Source organism: Cyprinodon tularosa, unplaced genomic scaffold (genome assembly GCF_016077235.1).
Source record: "Cyprinodon tularosa strain WSP-4 unplaced genomic scaffold, ASM1607723v1 ctg542, whole genome shotgun sequence".
Classification (NCBI taxonomy): domain Eukaryota; kingdom Metazoa; phylum Chordata; class Actinopteri; order Cyprinodontiformes; family Cyprinodontidae; genus Cyprinodon; species Cyprinodon tularosa.
The window spans coordinates 91,391-112,261 of NW_024039277.1; the positions used below are offsets into that span (position 1 = coordinate 91,391).

General features: G+C 37.6%; 1 protein-coding gene across 3 annotated transcripts; it reads right to left on the reverse strand.

Moving 5' to 3' along the window:
• Positions 1-309: 309 nt before the first annotated feature.
• On the reverse strand, positions 310-16,915 carry LOC119796320. 3 transcript variants are annotated; one of them, XM_038304823.1, is made up of 5 exons: positions 16,618-16,915; positions 2,748-2,856; positions 2,544-2,632; positions 597-971; positions 310-515 (listed from the first exon to the last, which is right to left on the reverse strand). In XM_038304823.1, the coding sequence occupies exons 2-5, from the start codon at positions 2,852-2,854 to the stop codon at positions 325-327; spliced, it is 762 nt and encodes a 253-aa protein (XP_038160751.1). In that variant the 5' UTR covers positions 2,855-2,856; positions 16,618-16,915; the 3' UTR covers positions 310-324. The 3 variants fall into 3 exon arrangements, with proteins under 3 accessions (XP_038160751.1, XP_038160750.1, XP_038160752.1); XM_038304822.1 differs by lacking the exon at positions 16,618-16,915 and adding an exon at positions 16,459-16,564; XM_038304824.1 differs by lacking the exon at positions 16,618-16,915 and adding an exon at positions 5,568-5,698.
• Between the last annotated feature and the right edge of the window lie 3,956 nt (positions 16,916-20,871).

Sequence of the window (20,871 nt, forward strand, 5' to 3'; positions counted from 1 at the left end):
ACCCTGCTCTTGATAAACCTATACCATTCACACGACAGTAGCTCTGGCAGAGCGTGCAGGTTGCAAAAGGGTGTGTTCTACTTTCAGTAAAAAAAAAAAAAAATCACAAATGGCAAACAGTGATTCAAATTGCAGAAATCTCCATCAATTTCCTTGACAGATGAGTTCATTTTACCATGCGGTTGGAACATTAACCAGACAACAGGAAGGCTGAATATTGATGTTACTTACACTGAAGTATTAAGACTAGCAGGAGAGCCAGACCACAAGCCTTTTTCATCCGCTTACTGACTGATGCATTAGCTGCAAGGACGAGAATGATTTTCACAGACACGCTAGGATGTAAAAGGGCATATATGCAAAAAACATGTTGCATGTAGACAGAATGAAAACATTTCCAAGAAAAACTTTTATGAGAAAAAATATATGAAGACAAACTGAAAAACAAAACAAACCTGTAGATGTGACATGAAGGACTTTTTTGTGCGCATTCGCTGCCATCACTGAGGCTGAATCTGTCACAAAGTACAGAAAAATCATTTCATTTGAATTATCCAGGAATACAAGGCTTCACGCAGAAAAGATGTAGTTCTCACCCATTAGATGGAAAAAGGCATCACTGATTCTGCTTTTGAATCCTAGACCAAGAGCTGCACCGCTACTGCTGCTGGTTCTCCTTGGTGTACTGGTGACAGGTAAAGGCTTCCCGTATTGGCCCTCAGATGAAGAGTACCCTGAGCTGTCCACACCACTCTGACCTGGCTCCTTGTGTTTGTGTAAACCCAGCAGACCAGAGCTGTGGGGGCCAGCATGAGAGCTCTTCTCTGGGGTTTTGGAATGGCATCGCATGTGACAATTGGTGGATGATGGAGTCAGAGCTGGCCGATGGGTTGGAGCAGCAGGGGGGTCAGGGACGGTTCTGATGGTGGGCTGAGGGGGACTTCTTAGAGGGCTGCTTACTGGACTCAGACCTGTAAGGAAACAAAGACAAGAAGTCAGATGTTGGCAAGAAACTCATGCTGTGCCATGAAAAAATATTTAAATAGATTTAAATTTCACAGTACAGACAATCGGAACCTAATCTGAAGAAAATGATCTGCTGGTTTTACACTTTTTTTTCTAGAGATCAAAATGTGAATATGTTGACATGAATAAGTGATCAGCACATCTATGTTTACAGGTTGGAATTTCAGGAGAAGACTTATCAGCACCTGACATATAGCCTAAATGTCTAGCTTCAAAATCTGTCCCACATGCTTTGAATTCCCTTTATATTTTTTGCAGGATTGTAAAAGGAATACTAAAGCTTAAATTCCTGGCGCAACTAAATTTCCCAAATATCCAAAACTAAAAACCAAAATTATTAGGAAGATGAAGATACGATGAATAAAAGGGACAGACAAATGGGATAAGGGCTGCAGCTAATGATTATTTTGCAAATCAATTTTTCAATTAATCAATTAATAATCGGATAGTAAAGGTTCCTTAAATAAGATTTAATAAATTAAACTAAAACTTTTCCACTTGAGAAGTTCTAGATAGAGAACATTGACATGACAAATATTTTTTGATTCTAAATGCAAAATGTTTATATATATTTTTTCTATGATTTCGATCTAATTACTGCTCTAGGTGGATTGCCCTGTCAGGTAAAGGCATGTCTTAGAGTCTCTAGACCCCAGTTAACGATTAATCGATTACTAAATTAGTTGACAATTATTTAAATAAGCAATTAATCTGATTAATTGTTTCAGCCCTAAAAGGAAGTTAAAAAAAAAACCTAAAATCTAGGCCTACCATTGATATTATTAAAATTAAGAGACTTTAATACTGTGTTCAGTTTGGAGGTAGAATGATAACTGCCTACATTTTAGGCAGTTTCTCTTAATAAATAAAAACAACATTTGGGAGTTTGTACGTTTTTTTTTTTTAACAATAAATTACTCCTTGCCTCTTTTGCATGGTGCCCAGATCTGTCAACAGGTTATCTCACCCTAAAACATGATAGTCTATCATCTGTTTTACATAATACTAGACATATTGAGCCATATGCTAGTAGTGTTTATACGCACATTTGTTCTTAAATCGTTTCTGAGTGATTTAGGAGAAAATGTTGCATTCATCATTTTCTGATATTTACAATCTTCTCTCAGGTACGAACACATTTCATGAGTGCTACAGACTTGACATAGGAGTCTTGCATAATCAGCTGTCATCCAAATCTAGTCTTTCACTAAATGACTACATTTGTTGTTACTCAGAAGCAATTGTCCATTTCATTAGGCTATATTATATTATTATTATATATTAGTCAACTCTGCAATTATAAATTATTTTTTTCACTGATGACAGAATGATTAGTCACCACAGCTGCAAGTCGGTATCGAATTTCTGAATGTGTTTTTTTTGGAACTATTTTAGTTTCTAAAATGTGAAACACTTTTATGTTGCATTTAACTATATAAAAGGTGTCCTACAAATATAATCTGCCTATCATCTGAATGTTTAAAGTGATAGAGTCTACATGTGGGTGCTATACTGGCCTGGAGTGACTGGAGTCTCAGGGGCAGAACTGGCATTGCTGTTAGTGCGGGACGCAGACTTCCGGGCCCCCGACTTCTTCTTGAAAACCCTAAACAAACAAAGAAGCACAACAAAAATGTTTACATGTGTGAGTCACATCATCCGTTGGATTCCCAAACCAGAATCCGTGCTTTGACAAAGATGAAAATAAACAATATCCTTACTTGACAGGGTTTTCTCTGTAGGATATATTGGTCACACTACTTGAATCCGATTCCTCATCTGAATTATAGTAGCCACCAGACACCAGGCGGGAACTCCTACGAGCCATGGCTAAAAAACACAGATCAGATAAAACAGAGAAAATAAATTATATGAATATTGTCATTTTGCATACATTTCTAAAATTCCTAATGCACATGATCTGTGTTAGAAAATCAAAGCAGCTCAATGTTACAGAGTGGATTTAGAAGTCATTTAGTTACAGACTGAATGAGTACAATATTTTTGTATAATGTATTATTAGTTGGGAGCTTTTAAAAAAAAACAAAATCAAGCAGAATATAAAATAATATGGAACATGGAAACACACAGGATATGCACTGTCCAACTATAGTCCTATACTCAAATTCTCATAAAAACCAAAAATATGATTCAAGACAAAGAAACAGAACATTGAAAGAACTAAATATAAAATTTGTCTGCTCTCCTTAATGCATGCTAACAGCGTGTTCTCTCTTTCAGCTAACTGCAAACTCAACTTAACAATTAATCGATTACTAAATTAGTTAACGAATATTTCAACGATCGATTGATAGCGATTAATCTGATTGTTTCCGGCCTTTTATCATACTGCTATATTGATTCATGTAGCCATAACATTAGTTGTTGATACAACAGTAAGAGCAGCAATGATCTTTGGTTGCACAGCAGTGACACATAATGAAAGGGCAACATTAAACCCATTAGTATTTGCCGTAGTCATGCCAACGGTTGAGTCTTTAACAGATGCTTTTGTAGTTAATCTTAGGCACATGTAATCCAACTAATACGTCCTGCTGCTCATTCACTGAGATTACACAAGATTAAATACACAAATGCTCAACTCTACAGCGGATTCAAACAGAAGAAAACACAACGCCAGCACATTTAACAGCCCAGACTGCTTAGTAAAATCTTTGAACAGATATATGACAGCTCATTCCAGGAAGAATCATATGCAGAGGGAGCAACCTGGTCTCAGTTGCTTTAAAACTTCATGGTCATACTTGCTGGATCGGCGCATACAAGAAGACCATGGCAACTTAAAGCAGTACTGTGATTTGATTTGGTAAAGATTCTTATAATGCTATAAGTGTTCTTATAATAATGCAGAATAGCAAACCCCAGTTTTACTCCTTACTGTGCCAACGCTCTGACTTATTCAATTTTAAGAACTATGCAGAAGCACAGAGGAGACTGGGCTCTTACTGTTGCCGCTCCAAAGCTCTGGAATGACCAGCAGCATATGAGGAAGGCCTCTTCTCTAATGGTTTTTAAATATTTTGTCCAAACCCACCTTTTCGCTTTGGCTTTTGGCACCTAGCAAGATAGAGGGCTTTATTTTTTTTATTTTATTATTTTATTCCTTTCATCTTTTGCCCAATGTTATTGCTTTGATCATGTGAATGTTACTTTTATCAATGTTTTAACTGTTTTTTTTATCTGTAATGTTTTATGTATTTTTTCTGTATAGCTGTGGTTGTTTTATAAATACTTAACAAATAAAGTTTGATTGGATTGAAAAATATACCTACAGTATGAACACAACCAAAAATGTTTTTTGTTGTAAAAAAACAAACATTTTCCTTAAACATATAAACCTACCAAATACAAATAATAAGTCAAATGCACCTAGCTGCCCTCAGAATGTATTTATCTATTAAATATAGTCTAGTCACGCATCATATTTTGCCTAGTGTAACTACAGCAGAGCTGTGGGGTTTTCAGAGGATAGTTCAAAAGGTTTAGGGAACAAATAGCATCGTTAAGACTGAGGGTCAAAGCAGACGGATTACGGATGAAGTTGGAAATTTTTTTTGAGGTTTAGTCATAAAAAACTCTTTAAAAGTCCAATCAAGCAAGAAACAGTGGCTGATCTAAACTGAACGGTTGGGCAGGTAGATCATAAAATCAATATTTAAAAAAAAGTTTTAGAAGAAGAAGTTTTATTTACGGTTTTGCTTCAAAGAATAAAAGACACAGAGTTTAAATTTGCAAGACGTTGCTCTGGTCTGATGAGACCAAAATAATATTTACTGGCCTTCATTCATAATGAAGCCACACATCACCCTGATCAGACACGGTTCCAGAAACAGGTGGTTGCAGCATTTTGCTGTATGGATGCTTTTCTTAAGCAGAGTTGATAGGAAAATAGTGGAGCTAAAAATAGGTGAAGTCTGGAAGGAACCTTATTAGAAAATCACCCTTAGAGCTATACATAAACACACACAGCTACAACTTTGGATATAAGACTGCTATCATTGTGTTTGAATGGCCTAGTCAAAGTCCAGATTTAAAACCAAAGGAAAACTCTTTAAAATAACTGTTTAGATACTCTTCACCCAATCGGGCTGAAGATCAGCTGCTTTGCAAAGAAGACTGGGCAAGAATTTCAATCTTTACCTGTTCAACGCCAGGGAAAATATACCATAGAAGATCCAGCTGTAACTGATGGAGTAATTCTCTGAACTAGTGACTCACCGGAACTACAAACTAATGAATTATCCTCTTTCCACATCACAAAAAAGCAATGCAAATACCTTAGAAACTTTAGGAGATTTAAAGTTTGAACCACAGCAGATAGGTATCAATGTTACTGTATATGATACACCTGCAGACTGACTTCCATACTCGCTTGCTATCATTAGCCCGTTTCTGAACAGGGTGTTACCCAACTGTTTGACAGCCGTAAGTATAGATAACCTTTTACCCTCCAGGTCTTTTGAACTAAACAGAGATGTGTAACTGCAATTAAAACAAACTTCTACCATGAAAATTCTTACCTTGGTCAGGATTAACACTTCTGTTAGAGTCCTGAAGTCATTAGTCAGGTTCCAAACCTGCAGCGGAGCGTAACTACAACACTGACTAAAAAGAGCGGCAGATGATGACAGAAAGGGAAGCTGTGGTAGTCCCAGCCCAACAGACAGGAAGTCTGTATGACAGCACACATGCACACAGAAAACACTGTCCTCCAAACACTGCATTTTGATAAATTAACAAAAATAAAAGAGCAAGCTTGATTACTCATGACAAACAGATGTCTTTCCAATAAAACCTTGTCTATATGGGCTGAATATTATTTTCTGCGCATCATCAGCCCCCTGCAGGCTAACAAGGCTAAACCAGGAAATTGAAAAGTAAATGGGCCAAAATAAGAGAGGAGCTGCTGTTTATGCAAACAGACAGTAATAGATAGCATCATCACATCACGCATCACTATGAAACCGTGGAAACATGTTTTATTTTCAGTTGACAATAAATGGCAACAAGACAGCGTCATTCAAACTGAGAGCTTTATTTTTTTGATTTTCAATCCAGAAATGACCGGTTAACCTTCCAAACCACTCATGCACCATAATAGCAGAAACAGAGATCTTACCACCCTATGAAATACATATTTACACAGAAAACGGGTCAGAACGGCTATACACTGAAAAACATTTAGAAAAAGCTAGGTAACTTTTTCCACATAGAAATTTTATGTAAATTTTACTCAATAAAAATCTAAGTTGAATTTACTTACTAAGAAGAGTTGCTTTAACAAACAAACTAAAGTACATTTCACTACCAAATTAACCTTATCAGAAAAAGATGTTTTGTTTTGCTAGTAAATTTTAAGCAGGAAAGCACAGAGACATGCGGCCAAACACACAAGGATAATTAAGAGAAGTCAATGAACCTAACAGTCATGTTTGGGACAGTGGGAGTAGATGAGAGTACCCGGAGAGAACCCCTCTATGCGTGGGGAGAACATGCAAACCATGCAGAAAGACCCTGGACTGGGAATCAAACCCAGAACCTTCTTGTTGCAAGGCAAAAATGCAACAAACCACACAACAAGTAAACAATATTTTCCATTTCTGACCTAAACATGGTCTGGCAAGGAAAAAAGCACCAAGTTTACTCCTTATATCCTAGTACGTATTACATGCAAGTTGTTTTGTTAGTAATATTTGGTAAGATGAATTGTATTTACTTATATTTTGATGGATATAGATTTACAAATGAATTCCAAGTCATTAAATAAAAGGTGTCATTTTGAAGTAAAGAGACTTGCGTAACAATTTGCAGTAAATTGCATAATAACGAGGTAATATTTACTGGACAAAAAGTCACTTTTTCAGTGTACTAAGAACAACCAGCACACTGAGGGAGAGTTTATTATTCATCTATGTTTGCCTCTCATGACAACCACCTGGATTCTTATGTTATGGAATTGCTAATTTGCATGCAAGCCTTCAACGTGTTTATCTTATCAGATATCAGAACAGTGGCAACAGGGGAATTCAATGCTGATATGATGTGGTTCGAAAGCTACAGGAAACTGTACCAAACTATGCATGGGTTCTGTTTTATCCAAGCATAGTTTTGAAAACATAACACCAACCCTTTGAAACAACCAATAGAGATCTGAGACAAATATTTGGAGTCCACAGCAACAACAGCCTAAGCAATGGAACACGGTTTTAGCATTTCCTTTTTCTTACTGCACCAAGAGGCTTTCTGTCAGAGTGCAACAGAGGAGATACTTCTACTGTAAGTCCTCCTAAATCCTCTCTGCCACTATAATAGCCATCCCATGTAGTTTGGCCCAAGCACATTTACCCTCGTGAATATACCAACGCCATGCTCAAAAATATTTCCCCTCTTAAACCCCAGCATCCTAAAAATCTGATTTAAACACAAGCATTCTTTGTTGTAATTAGGATCAAATCATGTTCCACACCTCTTAGAGTCTTGAAATTGTCCATGCAGAAATGTGAAAATGTGAAGAGTGTCAGAAAGATGAAAACATCTCCCTGGGGGTGAAGAAAGAAATCGGATTCAAGTTCTAACAGGGATCATGTGTTGAGACGGACAAAAGGCACTGTTCATCCAGAGCAGGCGGCACAATCTTCTTAAACAACACATGAGGACCATGTGACACTGAATAACTGAATAACACTGAGTGCTTCTAAATGTTGCTGCAGACTTTTACAGATATTATAGGGATTTTAATTAAGCTTGTGATCTATCTTATGTAGATGTATCAAAAGGCTTTCTAATTGCACAATTTAAATACAATTATTAAAAGGAATGAATTTTAAAAGGAACTGTAAGTTGTATTTGATAATCCATTATTTAATACTGTAATTTAAAAATGTATTTTCAAATCCTATTTCTAAATTGAGATTTAATAACCAGAACCAATAAATCCCAGTATAAAACCTTTCCTAATCACACATCTAAAATAGTTATTCTTTTTTCCATTTTCTTTTTCAACTTTTATTTTCTTTTTACCTCTCCCTCCCTATTTACCTTTTCCATAACTCAGCTGCCCCAGAACACAATGAGAACCAGTTTGACCAATCACAATTGCTTCTCAGATGTAACCAGCTCCCTCATTGGTCATTTTACTAACCAAGCATGTAAGTCTAATCATTGAAGGAGCTCAACTGATTTCTAGTGTGCTCTGGGATCAGAGGGGCCATGGAAAAGGTAAATGGAATAGGTAAAGAAAATACAATTTCAAGAAGTATTAAAAAATGCAAGTTGAAAAAGTAAAAAAATGGGAAATAAGGAATTACATCTTTAAATGTGTGATTAGGTAAGATATCAGATTTATACATTTTGGTTTTTAAATTTACATTTAGTACTTGGAATTGAAAATACAGTTTTAAATTTCAGTATTTAATAAGGGATTAATAAATACAATTTAAAATTCCTCTTTTATGATTTAATTTAAAATGTGTAATTAGAAAAAAAGTTTTCAAATTGCCTAATTTCAATCTTAAATTGAAATCATTGGCCTTTTTAATTGAATTCAACTAAAAATACTTTAATAATCTCAAAGGGATGTCGCAGTCACTCATAGGTTTTTTTTTTTTTTATCCAGATGTTGTAGGTGTTGGTAGCTGTAAGCAGGAAGGATCTCTGTATCGGTCTGTCTTGAACCAGATCTGGAGAAGCCTCTTACTGAACTGACACTGTTGTTGTTTAAAAATCTTCTGAAGAGGATGCTCGATGTTGTCCTTAATTTTCTTCACTTTATGAAGAATTCTTCTTTGTGAAATAGTCTCCAGAGATTCTAGAGGAGTTTATAGAACAGAGCTGACCTTAATTAGCTTGTTGATCTTTTTGAAGTCATTAGCTCTAATACTGTTACCCCAGGAGAGGATGGAGGAAGAGATCACACTCTACACAACAGACTAATAGAAGATATGCAGCATCTTGCTGCAAATGCTGAAGGACCCAAGCTTCCTAAGGAAGTACAATCTACTTTCTCCCTTCTTGTAGACGGCTTCACAGTTGCATCACCAGTCTAGTTTGTTGTCCAGGTGAACACCAAGTTATTTATACACCTCCACCACCTCAACTTCTTCTCATCTGTTAACAGGATTCAACCTGTTCCTGTTTCTTCTGAAATCCACAATCATCTCCCTTGTTCTGCTGACATTCAGGATTAGATTATTGTTTCCACACCATGCCAGAAAGCACTTTGTACTCAATTTCTTGTCCATCTTTGATGCACCCAATGATTGCAGAGTCATCCTAGTATTTCTGTGGATGCCAGGACTCTGTCTGGTACTGGAAGTCAGACGTGTACAGCGTAAAAGTGAACGGTGAGAGTGCTGTCCTCTTTGGTGCTCCTGTGCTGATGACTACTTGATTAGACAGCTGATCCCTTCAGTCTAACAAACTGGGGTCTTCTTCTTCTCAGGTAGTCTTTGATCCATGTGGATCAAATTGTTGATGGCTCCACCTGAATCTTCTGAAGTTTCTCAAAAAAGTAAGTCAGGCTGAATTGTGTTGATTGCAAATTTAGCTTTAATGAAGGATTGGCAAAAAGGTCATAAGAAATTTGTAGTTTCCCAGTTTAATGATCGTCAATCATGTGGAAAAGGACGGTCAGCTCAGAAAAGTCCAAATGTGTGATTTTGGAAAGATCCCCCCAAAAAACCACTATGTATCAGGGATGACCTGGTGCAACTTATTTCAATTCTGATATGATATTGATACTACAGCTTTGAGTATTTGCTGACCTTGAACTATTGACCTTTTTATTTTGGGGGATCAGCATCTGTAACTTTAAAAACTCCTAGCTTAGATGAAACTGTAATGCAACTAACTAACTTTACTTTTGTTAAATTGATAACTCATCTTAATAATACTTTACCATGCCTTAAAATGTATCTTATTAGGGGTTACGTATTATATACCACTAAAGGACTTTTGGATAGAGCATATTTGCCCTGTTTTGGCTTAATTACCTTGCACTACATTTCAATGAATATATTTCCCATCAGTAAATGCTTAAAACTAGTGGAGACACACTTTAGCAGTCATTACTGGATAGTCTCTTTAAACGACTGCTTAGGTTACCATAACTAAACAAACTCACATGCATTATGTATTATATTCAGTGACTTTAAATGGACTTCAGAATTAATTCTCTCGATCTTAAAGGTAATGCAATGATTTATATGAACTCTGTTTTGCTTCATGTATTAGATGGCAGCTGTCCATTTAAGAGTACCGGTATGTATAATTTCCAAGTACCAGTTGTTTAGCTATTTTTTTTATTCACCTGCTCACCAAACCCTAATCCAATTAAAAATTCGTAAATAACTTATTCTTTCAATCTCATACTTCAAAAATATCACTACACATAATTTGTGGTTTGCGAAAAAAAAAAAATTAGAATAGAATTGCGAAATTTGAACAAGTTGGGCAATAAAACTGCTTTTAGATAAAGTAAAAAAAAAAAAGAACAAACTAGAAGAACCTGCCCTTAGGTATCTCATCTTCAGATGGTCTATTATGAAAATGCAATTGATTCTCTGTGGGAACACTGCTCTTTAATTTGGGTTCACCATAGACTAATTCAAAAACATTGAAAAAGTCAAACAAAGAAACTGAAAGATATTTCACAGCACCTAAATGCTCTGGCTAAAATGAGCAACTAGCTGAGAAAGCACAGAACAACCTACATATCGAAAGTAGCATCTGTTCAGTAGTATGCAGGGTGGGGCTTTTCTCCTGCACCCCAGCCCAACTACTGACACTGACAAACGCAGACAAAGAGGGAAATGCATGGGAGCAGCACATGAAAAGAAAAGGGGCAAAAAGGGGATGAATGAGAAAGAACAGGGACAACAGAACAATGAAGGGGGAAAAAAGCAGGTACCAAAGCAGAGATAAAAGATGGGTGGATAAAGGGGGAAAATTGAAGATGAAAGAGGAATGTATAGAAAAACTAAATGTGGAAAAATAAAACATAAAGAAAACACAGAAGGGAATGGAGGGAGCATAACATTGGCAGGCTAACGGATTTAATTTGAATGGAAAAAGAGAGAAAAAAGGGGGAAATATCTAGAAAACCTCTTGGAACAGTGAAAGGGGCAAAGTTAGAATGGAATACAGAGAAGTGGCCTTAATCAGACCAAAACTGGCCCACAAATACTTTAGGTTGCAGCCAGCACTGCTGGGACAATGCCAGTGAAATGTGACTAAGACACAGAGCAAGTGAGTCACTGATGTGCTCTGGCAGCCAAACGCTTAGCCTGAAAGTTGTGTAGAAGTTAAAAGGGGTAAATGGTGAGTGTTTGTATTTAGCTACCTAATAAAATCCATTAACAATCTCTTCCAGATGTTCCATTTGCATTCTTTCACTGTTTCTTTATTCGTCTGTGCCACTTGAAGTGTTCTTTATTGTTGTTTACAGTAAGCTACAAATAGACCCCTCAGCTCCCACAGCATCCTTGCCTAAGAATCTATAGATAATCTAACATAATGAAGAACCTTGCTCTTAGCTTCAGTTGTATCTTTAAAGAAACCCTCACTCTGCGGTCCTGTTTACATTACAGCCAGTCGTTAAAAGTGGGGTCTTTTCCCATGATTTTTGTACTAACCCATTTCGATCAAAACCTATTAATTATAATCTACATACACATGGCATGAATGAAAATGGTGTAACTTATACACCCGGTCACTAGCTGGCAGTGTGTTCTTTAAAACACAACATGTCAAAGCACTTCCTGCTTGGAAAGCAGGAAGAAAGGGTGTGTTTGATTTCAGCAGCTGCATCCTCCAAGGACCCAGTCTACCTGGATAGGGTCCTTGGAGGGCCATGAAAATAAGAAGGCCGGAAGAGTTTGGCTGTACTGTATTTTCAAACAGGTCCAGCCTTCTGCGGCCTTCGCCCCCCCTTACTCAGCCTACCTCTGTCTCCTAGCAACCGTGACAGCTGACACACAAAGCAGGCAAAGAATGGATAACAAACTTCTCACTACTGCTCTGTGTGCTAATTGCATTTTCGAGGTGTTTCAGCAGCAGTACCACATCCATGTCTAATATTAATAGTGCACTAAGGGCCAATAATGGATATTTACTAATATTATGTTACATATATTTTCGCACCACTTGGACACCACGAAAAACCGACCAGCGTGCTGACATTGCTTCTTGCTTCAGTTAAACAATCCTCACAATCCTGAGCTGCTTCACAATTACTGGCACATGACTGACTCCCCCCTTCCTGAAACAAAAACAGTAACTACACCGTAATAAATATTGACCAACATTGGCCAAGATCGATATCAATGCTAATATATCATGCATCCCTAATAACTAGATAAATAGAAATATGTCATTTTTTTCTATTTATTTAATGCATGCATATACTATCAGAGATGGGAAGTAACGAAGTACAAATACTTCGTTACTGTACTCAAGTAGATTTTTCTGATATTTTTACTTTACTTTACTACTTATTTTTATGGCGACTTTTTACTTCTACTCCTTACATTTTTACACAAATATCTGTACTTTCTACTCCTTACATTTTAAAAAATTGGCTCGTTACTTTAGTTTTGAATCATTTCAATGGAGTTACCGTTATTATTTTTCACGTCATCAATACTGTGAAAACTGAGCCGTTTTCCCCCTCTGTTCCCAAAGTGTAGCCGCCGTCTATCACACACAGCGTCACATCCTTCACTACATTTCCCAGCATGCACCACAGACCGGCCGTCATGGCGGTAATTCTCACTAGTTCCGAAATTACAACGTCACCTTTTATTCAACACTTTACTTACTCACCAGCGTAGCAAACTCTGAAGGTACCCACTGCGACAGCTTTAATATACATTCCGTAGTCGGCAATAAAACTTCCCAGTCAAATCTTCCCTTAGTCCGTCAGCATACTGGTCCGTGTGGAAACACGTACCGCATCGGAGCCAGTCTCTTATCTATTGTCCCAGGGCATTGGAAAAGAGGGGGCAGGGGTATTAAGTGGGATTTCAATGTATGTAATAATTGTTTGCATGGTAGTAAGTAGGTGAAATGGAAATGTTAGTATGGTTAAATTATTTCATAAATATGTATGTTTTTGTATAAATGATGCTATTGTCTGTTTTTATTTTTCTACAATGTTAACTGTGCTTTATTGGGGATTTGCCTTCCTGTTTAAAGCTACAGTGTGTAATAATTACAGGCATATAAAGTCAGAAATTTAATATATTATACATAACTATGTTATTTATCATCACCTATGAGCTCAGCCTTTTAACCATAATATTTGCGTTGCCTTAGAATTCGTTATTTATAATTACATAGGAGCGGGTCTCGCAGCCATGGAGGCAGACATCTTTGCGCTACGGCAGCGCAGAGGCAACAAACTAGCGATTGCGAGATCTCCCATGACGCTCGAAAATAACTACGGCAAGTTGAGAGAGATGAACTGAGACGGTACTGAACAGTAGATGGCAGTATTATGCCTGAGAAGCGTTTAGTCTGCCTGAAACCAAAGAAGAAGAAGAAGCAGGTATACTGCGCCTCGGTAACAAGAAAGGTAAACAAGGCGGCAGGCGTGAGGGACTTTGCAAACGGTTTGGCACTGTGTGGCCAAACATCAGACGAATGGAGGATCATGCCTACTCTGTATCACAACGAAAAGCGGCGGACACCGAACCCCCGTCATCTAAGAAACGGAAACACGACGAGAATAAACGCAAGAGTGACAAGAAACGACAAAAAACACGGATCAACATTGGCACGGCATTTACACGATGGAAGTCACTGATGGAGGAAAAAGGTTTTCAAAGTGACGCTCAAGTTGCCAGTTTTCTCTTGGACAGGTAATTAATCCTACACACACAATTGTCTAATATCACTGCAGTTTTTGGAGTACAGGATGCTCAGACCGGTCTAAAACAATAACATGCTGCGTGATGATGCTGTTACTCTCCAGTATACTTATTCAGCAACGTCCCTGACGTTTCACAGGTAATGATTCAGTAATTTTCTGTAAAATAATTTTCTGGATATATACCTCGGTTACTTCTCTCCAGCTCCTTTGGAGATCTTCAAGCCTTTCCTCCTCTGCTCTCACCCCGCTGGCTCCCCTCTCTCGCCTGGCCCCAGCTGCACGCTCACCCCGGCCTCTCTGCCCTCTTCCTTTCCCTCTTCCTTGCCTTGTAACCCCCGTGCCACAAACAAGACTTGGACTCTGTAAACGGGGAATATATATTCTTCCAGCGAACACAATCTCGCTGTTAAACTAATGACTACAATTACTTCGTCTGTTTATATCACCATGCAAAGCAGCTCACCAAAACGTCACAACGACGTAGAAAAAATAACGGGTATATTTATTATCTTAAGTCTACATGAAATCTATACCCTAAACAGACTAATGAAATACTATCTGTAAAATTATCTATGTAAACAAACCTCATCACTTGAGAAGGTAGGTGATGCGGACGTCGTGGAAGACATTTTGTCCTGTAACGCTCGCCGTACTGTTGGGAGGGAGAAGCGGTGGGGGGGAGACGTTCATGTTGCTGCAGTCTGACCGCTAGATGTCGCTGAAAATTACACACTGTAGCTTTAATTGGGCTGTCCCAATTGGCTGATTATTGGTGGGTCTATTTAAGGGGCACATTCACAATGGCTTAGCAGGGCTGCTTGGAGAGACTGGTTGGAGAAACTGCTTTTGAAGGTCTGCTTAGAGAGACTATATTTAAAGTCATCTTGCTGTGAGGCTGTCAGTGTTTTGTATTGCCTGCAATGGCCGGTTTTGTTTTCTTTATTTGAAAGTATTTTGTTTTTTTGTTTTTTTTTCTTCACCGTTGCACCAGTAAATAAACCGCTACACGCTTTTGAACTCGCATTTTGTTGTCAGCTGGTTCTTACCACCTTTTTGCAAGTCATCTGCTTACACCTCCTCTGACGTGAGACGGGAGCTGGCGAGCCGTTATCTCACAAATACCAAATTCAATCTAATTGGATGGGAATCTACGTTGCATTTGACGCACCACTACAAGATGAATCGAAAGATTCGGCGGTATTCATTCACGGCAAATCATTGCAGCTTGGTGGCGGTGGCGTTAGCATAGTAGTATGGACGAGTATGGATGATTGAAAATGAACACAACGGAGATCTAGTCCTATTGGCAGACATCCATTTAAAATGTAGGCAACGGCATGAAAAAAGTGGTTTCTACTTTTACTTTTATACTTTAAGTAAATTTACAAGCCTGTACTTTGTTACTTTTACTTGAATAAAGAAGTTTAATCAGTACTTCCACTTTTACCAGAGTATTTTTTAACACAAGTATCTGTACTTTTACTCAAGTACGGAAAGTGAGTACTTTTGCCATCTCTGTATACTGTTTATTCCAAATGATAATAAGCACTGGCATCCATTAAATGTTTCTGCTCAACTGTGTTACTTTTTAGCATGAGACAGTCCGTGGACCAACTTTTGGCATCCCATTTTCACCACAAGATGGGTGAAAATGTGCTTGAATTGCGTACCAAAAGAGCCTTCATGATCTGTTTGCATGTCATGCAGTAATGTGTAAAAAGCATGGGTAGAAACACTGCGCTCCTAAATTACACAGCTAGTTTGGTTTGGCATGCTTAAAATCATCTATATATAGGGGCTGAAACAATGAATCAGATCAATCGTGATTAATCGATTGAAAGTATCCTCAACTGATTTAGTAATAAATTAATTGTAAACTGGAGTATAGTGACTCTAAAACATGCCTTTAGCTGACAGAGCCACCCACTTAGAGCAGCAATTCTACCAAGACTGTGAAAAAAATACAAAAGTTTTGAATTTAAGATGGAAAAAAAAGGTTTTGTGTGTCAATATGCTCTATCCAAAATTCCTCAAGTGGAAAAGTTTCACCTGGTTTAATAAAAAAAAAAAATAAATAAAAAAAACCTCTTCTTCATGAACCTTTGGCTATACGATTATTAATTGATTATTCGAAAAAATGTGCAAAATAATTGTTAGTTGCAGCCCTTAACATATATGATTTTAAAAATAACTTGAAATTTAAATTGATATCTCTGAAAACACAATCTCATTTAATATTGCTCCCCTCTTATTAAGTTTCCAAGCCTTTTTCCCCCTTTGCTTTTTTTCTTCTTACAATTTAATCATAAACGGTGGTTGCTTGTACTAAGTTGGATGGAGAGTAGCAGATTTAATGGGGGTTGTTCAGAGTACCACCAATCTGGATCCAATAAACTATTACAGGAATAAAAAAAACTCTGCAGAAACAAACCCGCCAGCATCTAACTAATAACTAACTACAAACTAACACATCTCTGTATTCGAGCAGTAAAACACCAGAACAAGTAGCATAAAGTAGGATAACTGTTTTTTTTTTTTTTTACCAGCCGAGGTGTCCCTGAACGCAGCACGTAACCCAACCGTTAAAAGTAGCCTCGGGGAGAAGAGTAACAAATGTGATGTACACCAACACATGAAGAGAAAGAAGTGTTTGAAAGCTAAACGTGAACCGTCTCCAGACACATGAAGGCTTCATAGCTTACCTCGTATGTTGTCCGCAGATAAACAAAACAAGCCGCTATCAGTCCGAACAACTGTCAGTCTGCAGTTGGCAAGGAAAGGTAATCCTCTTGTTTAACGCCTAACCTTACTCTTAAAACTTCCTTTTAAAGCATCATGATGCCAATATTATCTTTGCTACGTAACCATTAAAACGAAACATAAACAGTGTAGAATTGCATTAAGTTTAAGTAATAAATTTGAACAGCATGACAGCTGACAACAGTAGCGGCACCAGCGCTGTAGCTCGACGTGACTGCTTCACTTCACCTCGAAGACTGGCGTCAGCTGGAAAGCTGGCGGGCGGAAACACGCACTTCCGGAAAAGATTTTCAAAATAAGGCCGATGATTTTATTATTAATTTTAACATTTAAAATGAACTCTATCTCAATACTGGGACTGTATGCAGACCCTTTACAAAAACATTTTACATATGAAATAATTGGGAAATAAGTGAAAAAGTGAAGTGAAAAAGGAAGTAAGAATTAAGCAATACTCACAAACTTACACTGAGCCCCTAAATAAAGAGTAAAACAAACAAAAAATGTTAATCGGTAATTGGACTGATTGGCACAACATGATACAGTATTAGAGCTTCAACAGCCTCATCAGCTGTGAGTCTACAACATGTAAAAACATTTGCCTACTTTTGATTAAGAGAATTAGATCCCAATCATTGGCAAATGAAAAAAGAGAATGCATTTAGAAATTAAAATATAGGCAGTGGGCTGGAAGAATTAGGTAAATATGCTTTAGTTGCAAATCAAAAAGGGGACATTTGATCATTTCTTGCATTACAATAAAAAATGTATGTGAAATTTAGCTGTGAATTACCTGTAGAAGACAGAAAGACAACGAGCAGAGATATTGCAGTTTTTCTTGCTGAAAATCACAATATTGCGCTGAATTATACAGTTAGTTAAATACTGTGCACTGTTTATTTTTGGTCTTAAGATTTCTCTTTCAGCATATATTATTCATTGTAGCTTCAGTTCTGATGTATTTTTATTAAGAGTAAAAATGCTTTATAGTGCATATTTGTGTATTCTAAAGATCAGCAAACATTAAATGTTACATTAGAAGTTTAAAGCAAATAATTCGCTATAGTGTACCGGAAACTGAGACAGCAGCGACCCTTTTTTATATAGTTTCTTTATATATTCAGCGGCAACTGTGCACCATCATACTCGGTGATGCTGTTCACTTTGAACTAGTTCCGGGGACGTTCAGAATAGCGTGCAGCTCCTGATGGTAACAATAACAAACTCTTTACGCCCCCTGGTGTCGATAGTTGGTATGTCCAACGGACCCTTCCATTCAGATGTAATTTCCTCCAGCTGGCACACGAGGGAACTATTTAGCTATGGTAGAATATACACAAGCGTCAGGCCTTAACCCACAGTTTACTTTCTAAATTACCACATTTAAGAGTCGAAGGTGCTTAAACCTAAACTGTCATGCTTTACTTAGTTCACAGACTGAATAAATACTTAAATCATTCCATACCATGACACCTGTGAGTAAACAGGTCTTCCATAGTGAAGGGTTTGTGGATAAGATATGCTTAAGATAAGGGTGCAGTACTAATGTATCTTAGTCAGGGGCGGATTTACCATTAGGCAAAACTAGGCAGTTGCCTAGGGCCCCCATAAAAGTCATTTTACATGTAAGGTTAATACAGCTATTAGTGATTTGTGCACATTAATTATGTTTTTGATACAAATCCTTTCCTTAAAATGCCATCAGAACGCTTATAATATTTAGTGAGTCTCAGCCCCCCTTTAGTGTCCACCACATTGGGTCTGGCCATTGGCTGTATATGTTCAGAAAGGTCCAAACAGACAGCAACAAAACCATTTGAAAAACAAACGGTGCGAAGAGCAGTGTTGCCAAATTAGCACTTTTGTCACTATGTTTAACAACTTTTCAGACCCCTCTGGAGCTTTTATTACAAAAAAAGTGCTTAGCTGAAAATCTACTGACTTTTTTCTGCTACTGGAGACTGGCAACAACATATAAAAGCACCGAACTCTGCTCTCCAGAGCAAGTAGATTCATAACTCTGCCTCCTGTTCTTCTCTATCTTGTCTGCTGTCATGATTCATGCAGCTATTATTTTATTTAAGTAAAAAAATGGAGAACGGATAAGCAGACCATGGCTTGTCTACAGTGAAAAGAAGGACTGGGTTATTTGCTTTTGCTGTGGCCGTTTGGAAAGGTTCCTAAGTTAGAATGGGCTTAGTGATTAGAAAATCTTTGATTCCTTTTCAGGCAGCATTAAGAGTCAGCTGAGCACATTGCAAATATGAAAAGAAAAATGGACAAAAGAAAAAATAGAGGGGAAAACAGCAAGAAAAGGGATAAGAAGAAAGGGAAATGTATGTCTATTCTATTAAAAGTTTTGTCTCGGTATAATAGGTCTGTTTTAAGTGTTGTCTTCTCAATTCATAGGGTCCTATACCTGTCTTTGCCTAGGGCCCCAAATTTCCTAAATCTGCCCCTGATCTTAGGTTGTGACATATATCAATGCAGTCAGAATAAAACAACAAAAGGTATATAGGTAGATACAGTTTTAAAGAAATTAAAGATTAAGGTTATAAGATCTTAAAAAGAAAAACAGTGCTTTTATCTGAATAACCTAATAAACAGAAGGGTGAAAAAAGAATAATGCTTTCTGGGGTACAAAACCATTTCTAAGGTTTAGAGGCTTTAGTAAACTACAGAAAGAAGCAATATTTACAATGGGAGGAAACATGAAACAGTGGTGAATCTTCTTATAAATGCTTTACCATAATTGTTCCAAAAGCCAATCAATAATTCATCCAGGAGGTTGGGGAAGAACCCAGGACAACATCTAAAGGATATCAGGCCAGTGTAGGTACCAGATCTGATCGGGCCGTGCACATGCCAGTGATGTTGCGCTACATGATTTGCTGAATGTTGCCACACGATGTGGTCGCCCAGACAACGATAACATCACGCAGTGTCAGTGTGCAGAGTCAGCAGCATCTGTAGGGTTAGCATGTCTAATGAATAATAAGTTTTACCTGCTTGATAACAAAGCTGGAAAAACTCTGATTATGGTGAACAAAGTAACTGTTAGACAATGATATAGAGGGGGAGACCATGATATAGAGGGGGAGACCATGATATAGAGGGGGAGACCATGTTAAAGAGGGGGAGACCATGATGGAGGTGGAGAGCTGGGTAGCGCTGTGGCTAGCTGTGCCCATATTAAGTTACAATACTTTTAGCTTTGTGTCAACAACAACCATTTGTTTTCTAAAAGTAGAATAATAGTTTTATTTGTCTAAAAGATATCCCATTTTTCCTCCACTACCCTCAGATCTTAATAAAATAATAAAAATAAACTGAAACCTTTTTTGTCACCTTGTTCGATTGGCAGAGCTCAGTCTCAGAAGATAGCACTTTCCTTCAAGACTGACAATGATTGTTTTCTACTTTTGGCTACTTTAGGTCGCCAATGAAATGTAAAATACTAGGAAATATGAGGAAATAGACTCCAAAAGAGATTTGATCCTTAGAACAGGTGCAATAGAGTTTGTCCGAGTGGAGTAGCCATATGTTGACATCTTGAGAAAGAGCAGGACCCTGAGCAAATCTGATCAGACAGACAGATCTGGTACCTACACCTAATTTGATTTATGATTTGTCTTTATGAGCAAAATGGCCTCTATTTGAAGATAGAAATAGAACTTTCATGATTTCTCAGCAGAGAAATTAACTCTCTACATTTAAACCCATCCCTTTGGGGAGCAGTGTGGGTTTAAGGGTCTTGCTCAGAGACCCAGTGTGCAGGCTGTGGGGATCGAACCGGCTACTTGCTGAAATTGTCAGAGCACAAGCGCACTGCTCTAACCACTAAGCCAACACTCCCCTAGATTTTGACCCAAATGAACACAAAGCATTCACACTCATAAAATATCTCACACTACATCTGGCATAAAATAATACAGCATTTTAGACATGGTTGGATTGTAATGTTCAGGGGTCTCCTTTAAAACCTGGAGGTAATACAATAACTGATAGATTCATATATCTGCTCTCTTTCAAAAAAAAAAATCCTGATTGGTTAATCTATGGCAATTAGTTTGTGACCTTAAGCTGAAGTCCTAGAGGGTAAATAAGCAGGGCTACTATCTGAAGAACAGTACGTCCACATCTATATAAGTGCTATTTTAGATTATCTGGTGTGTTTAACTTAGGGTTCATTCTCA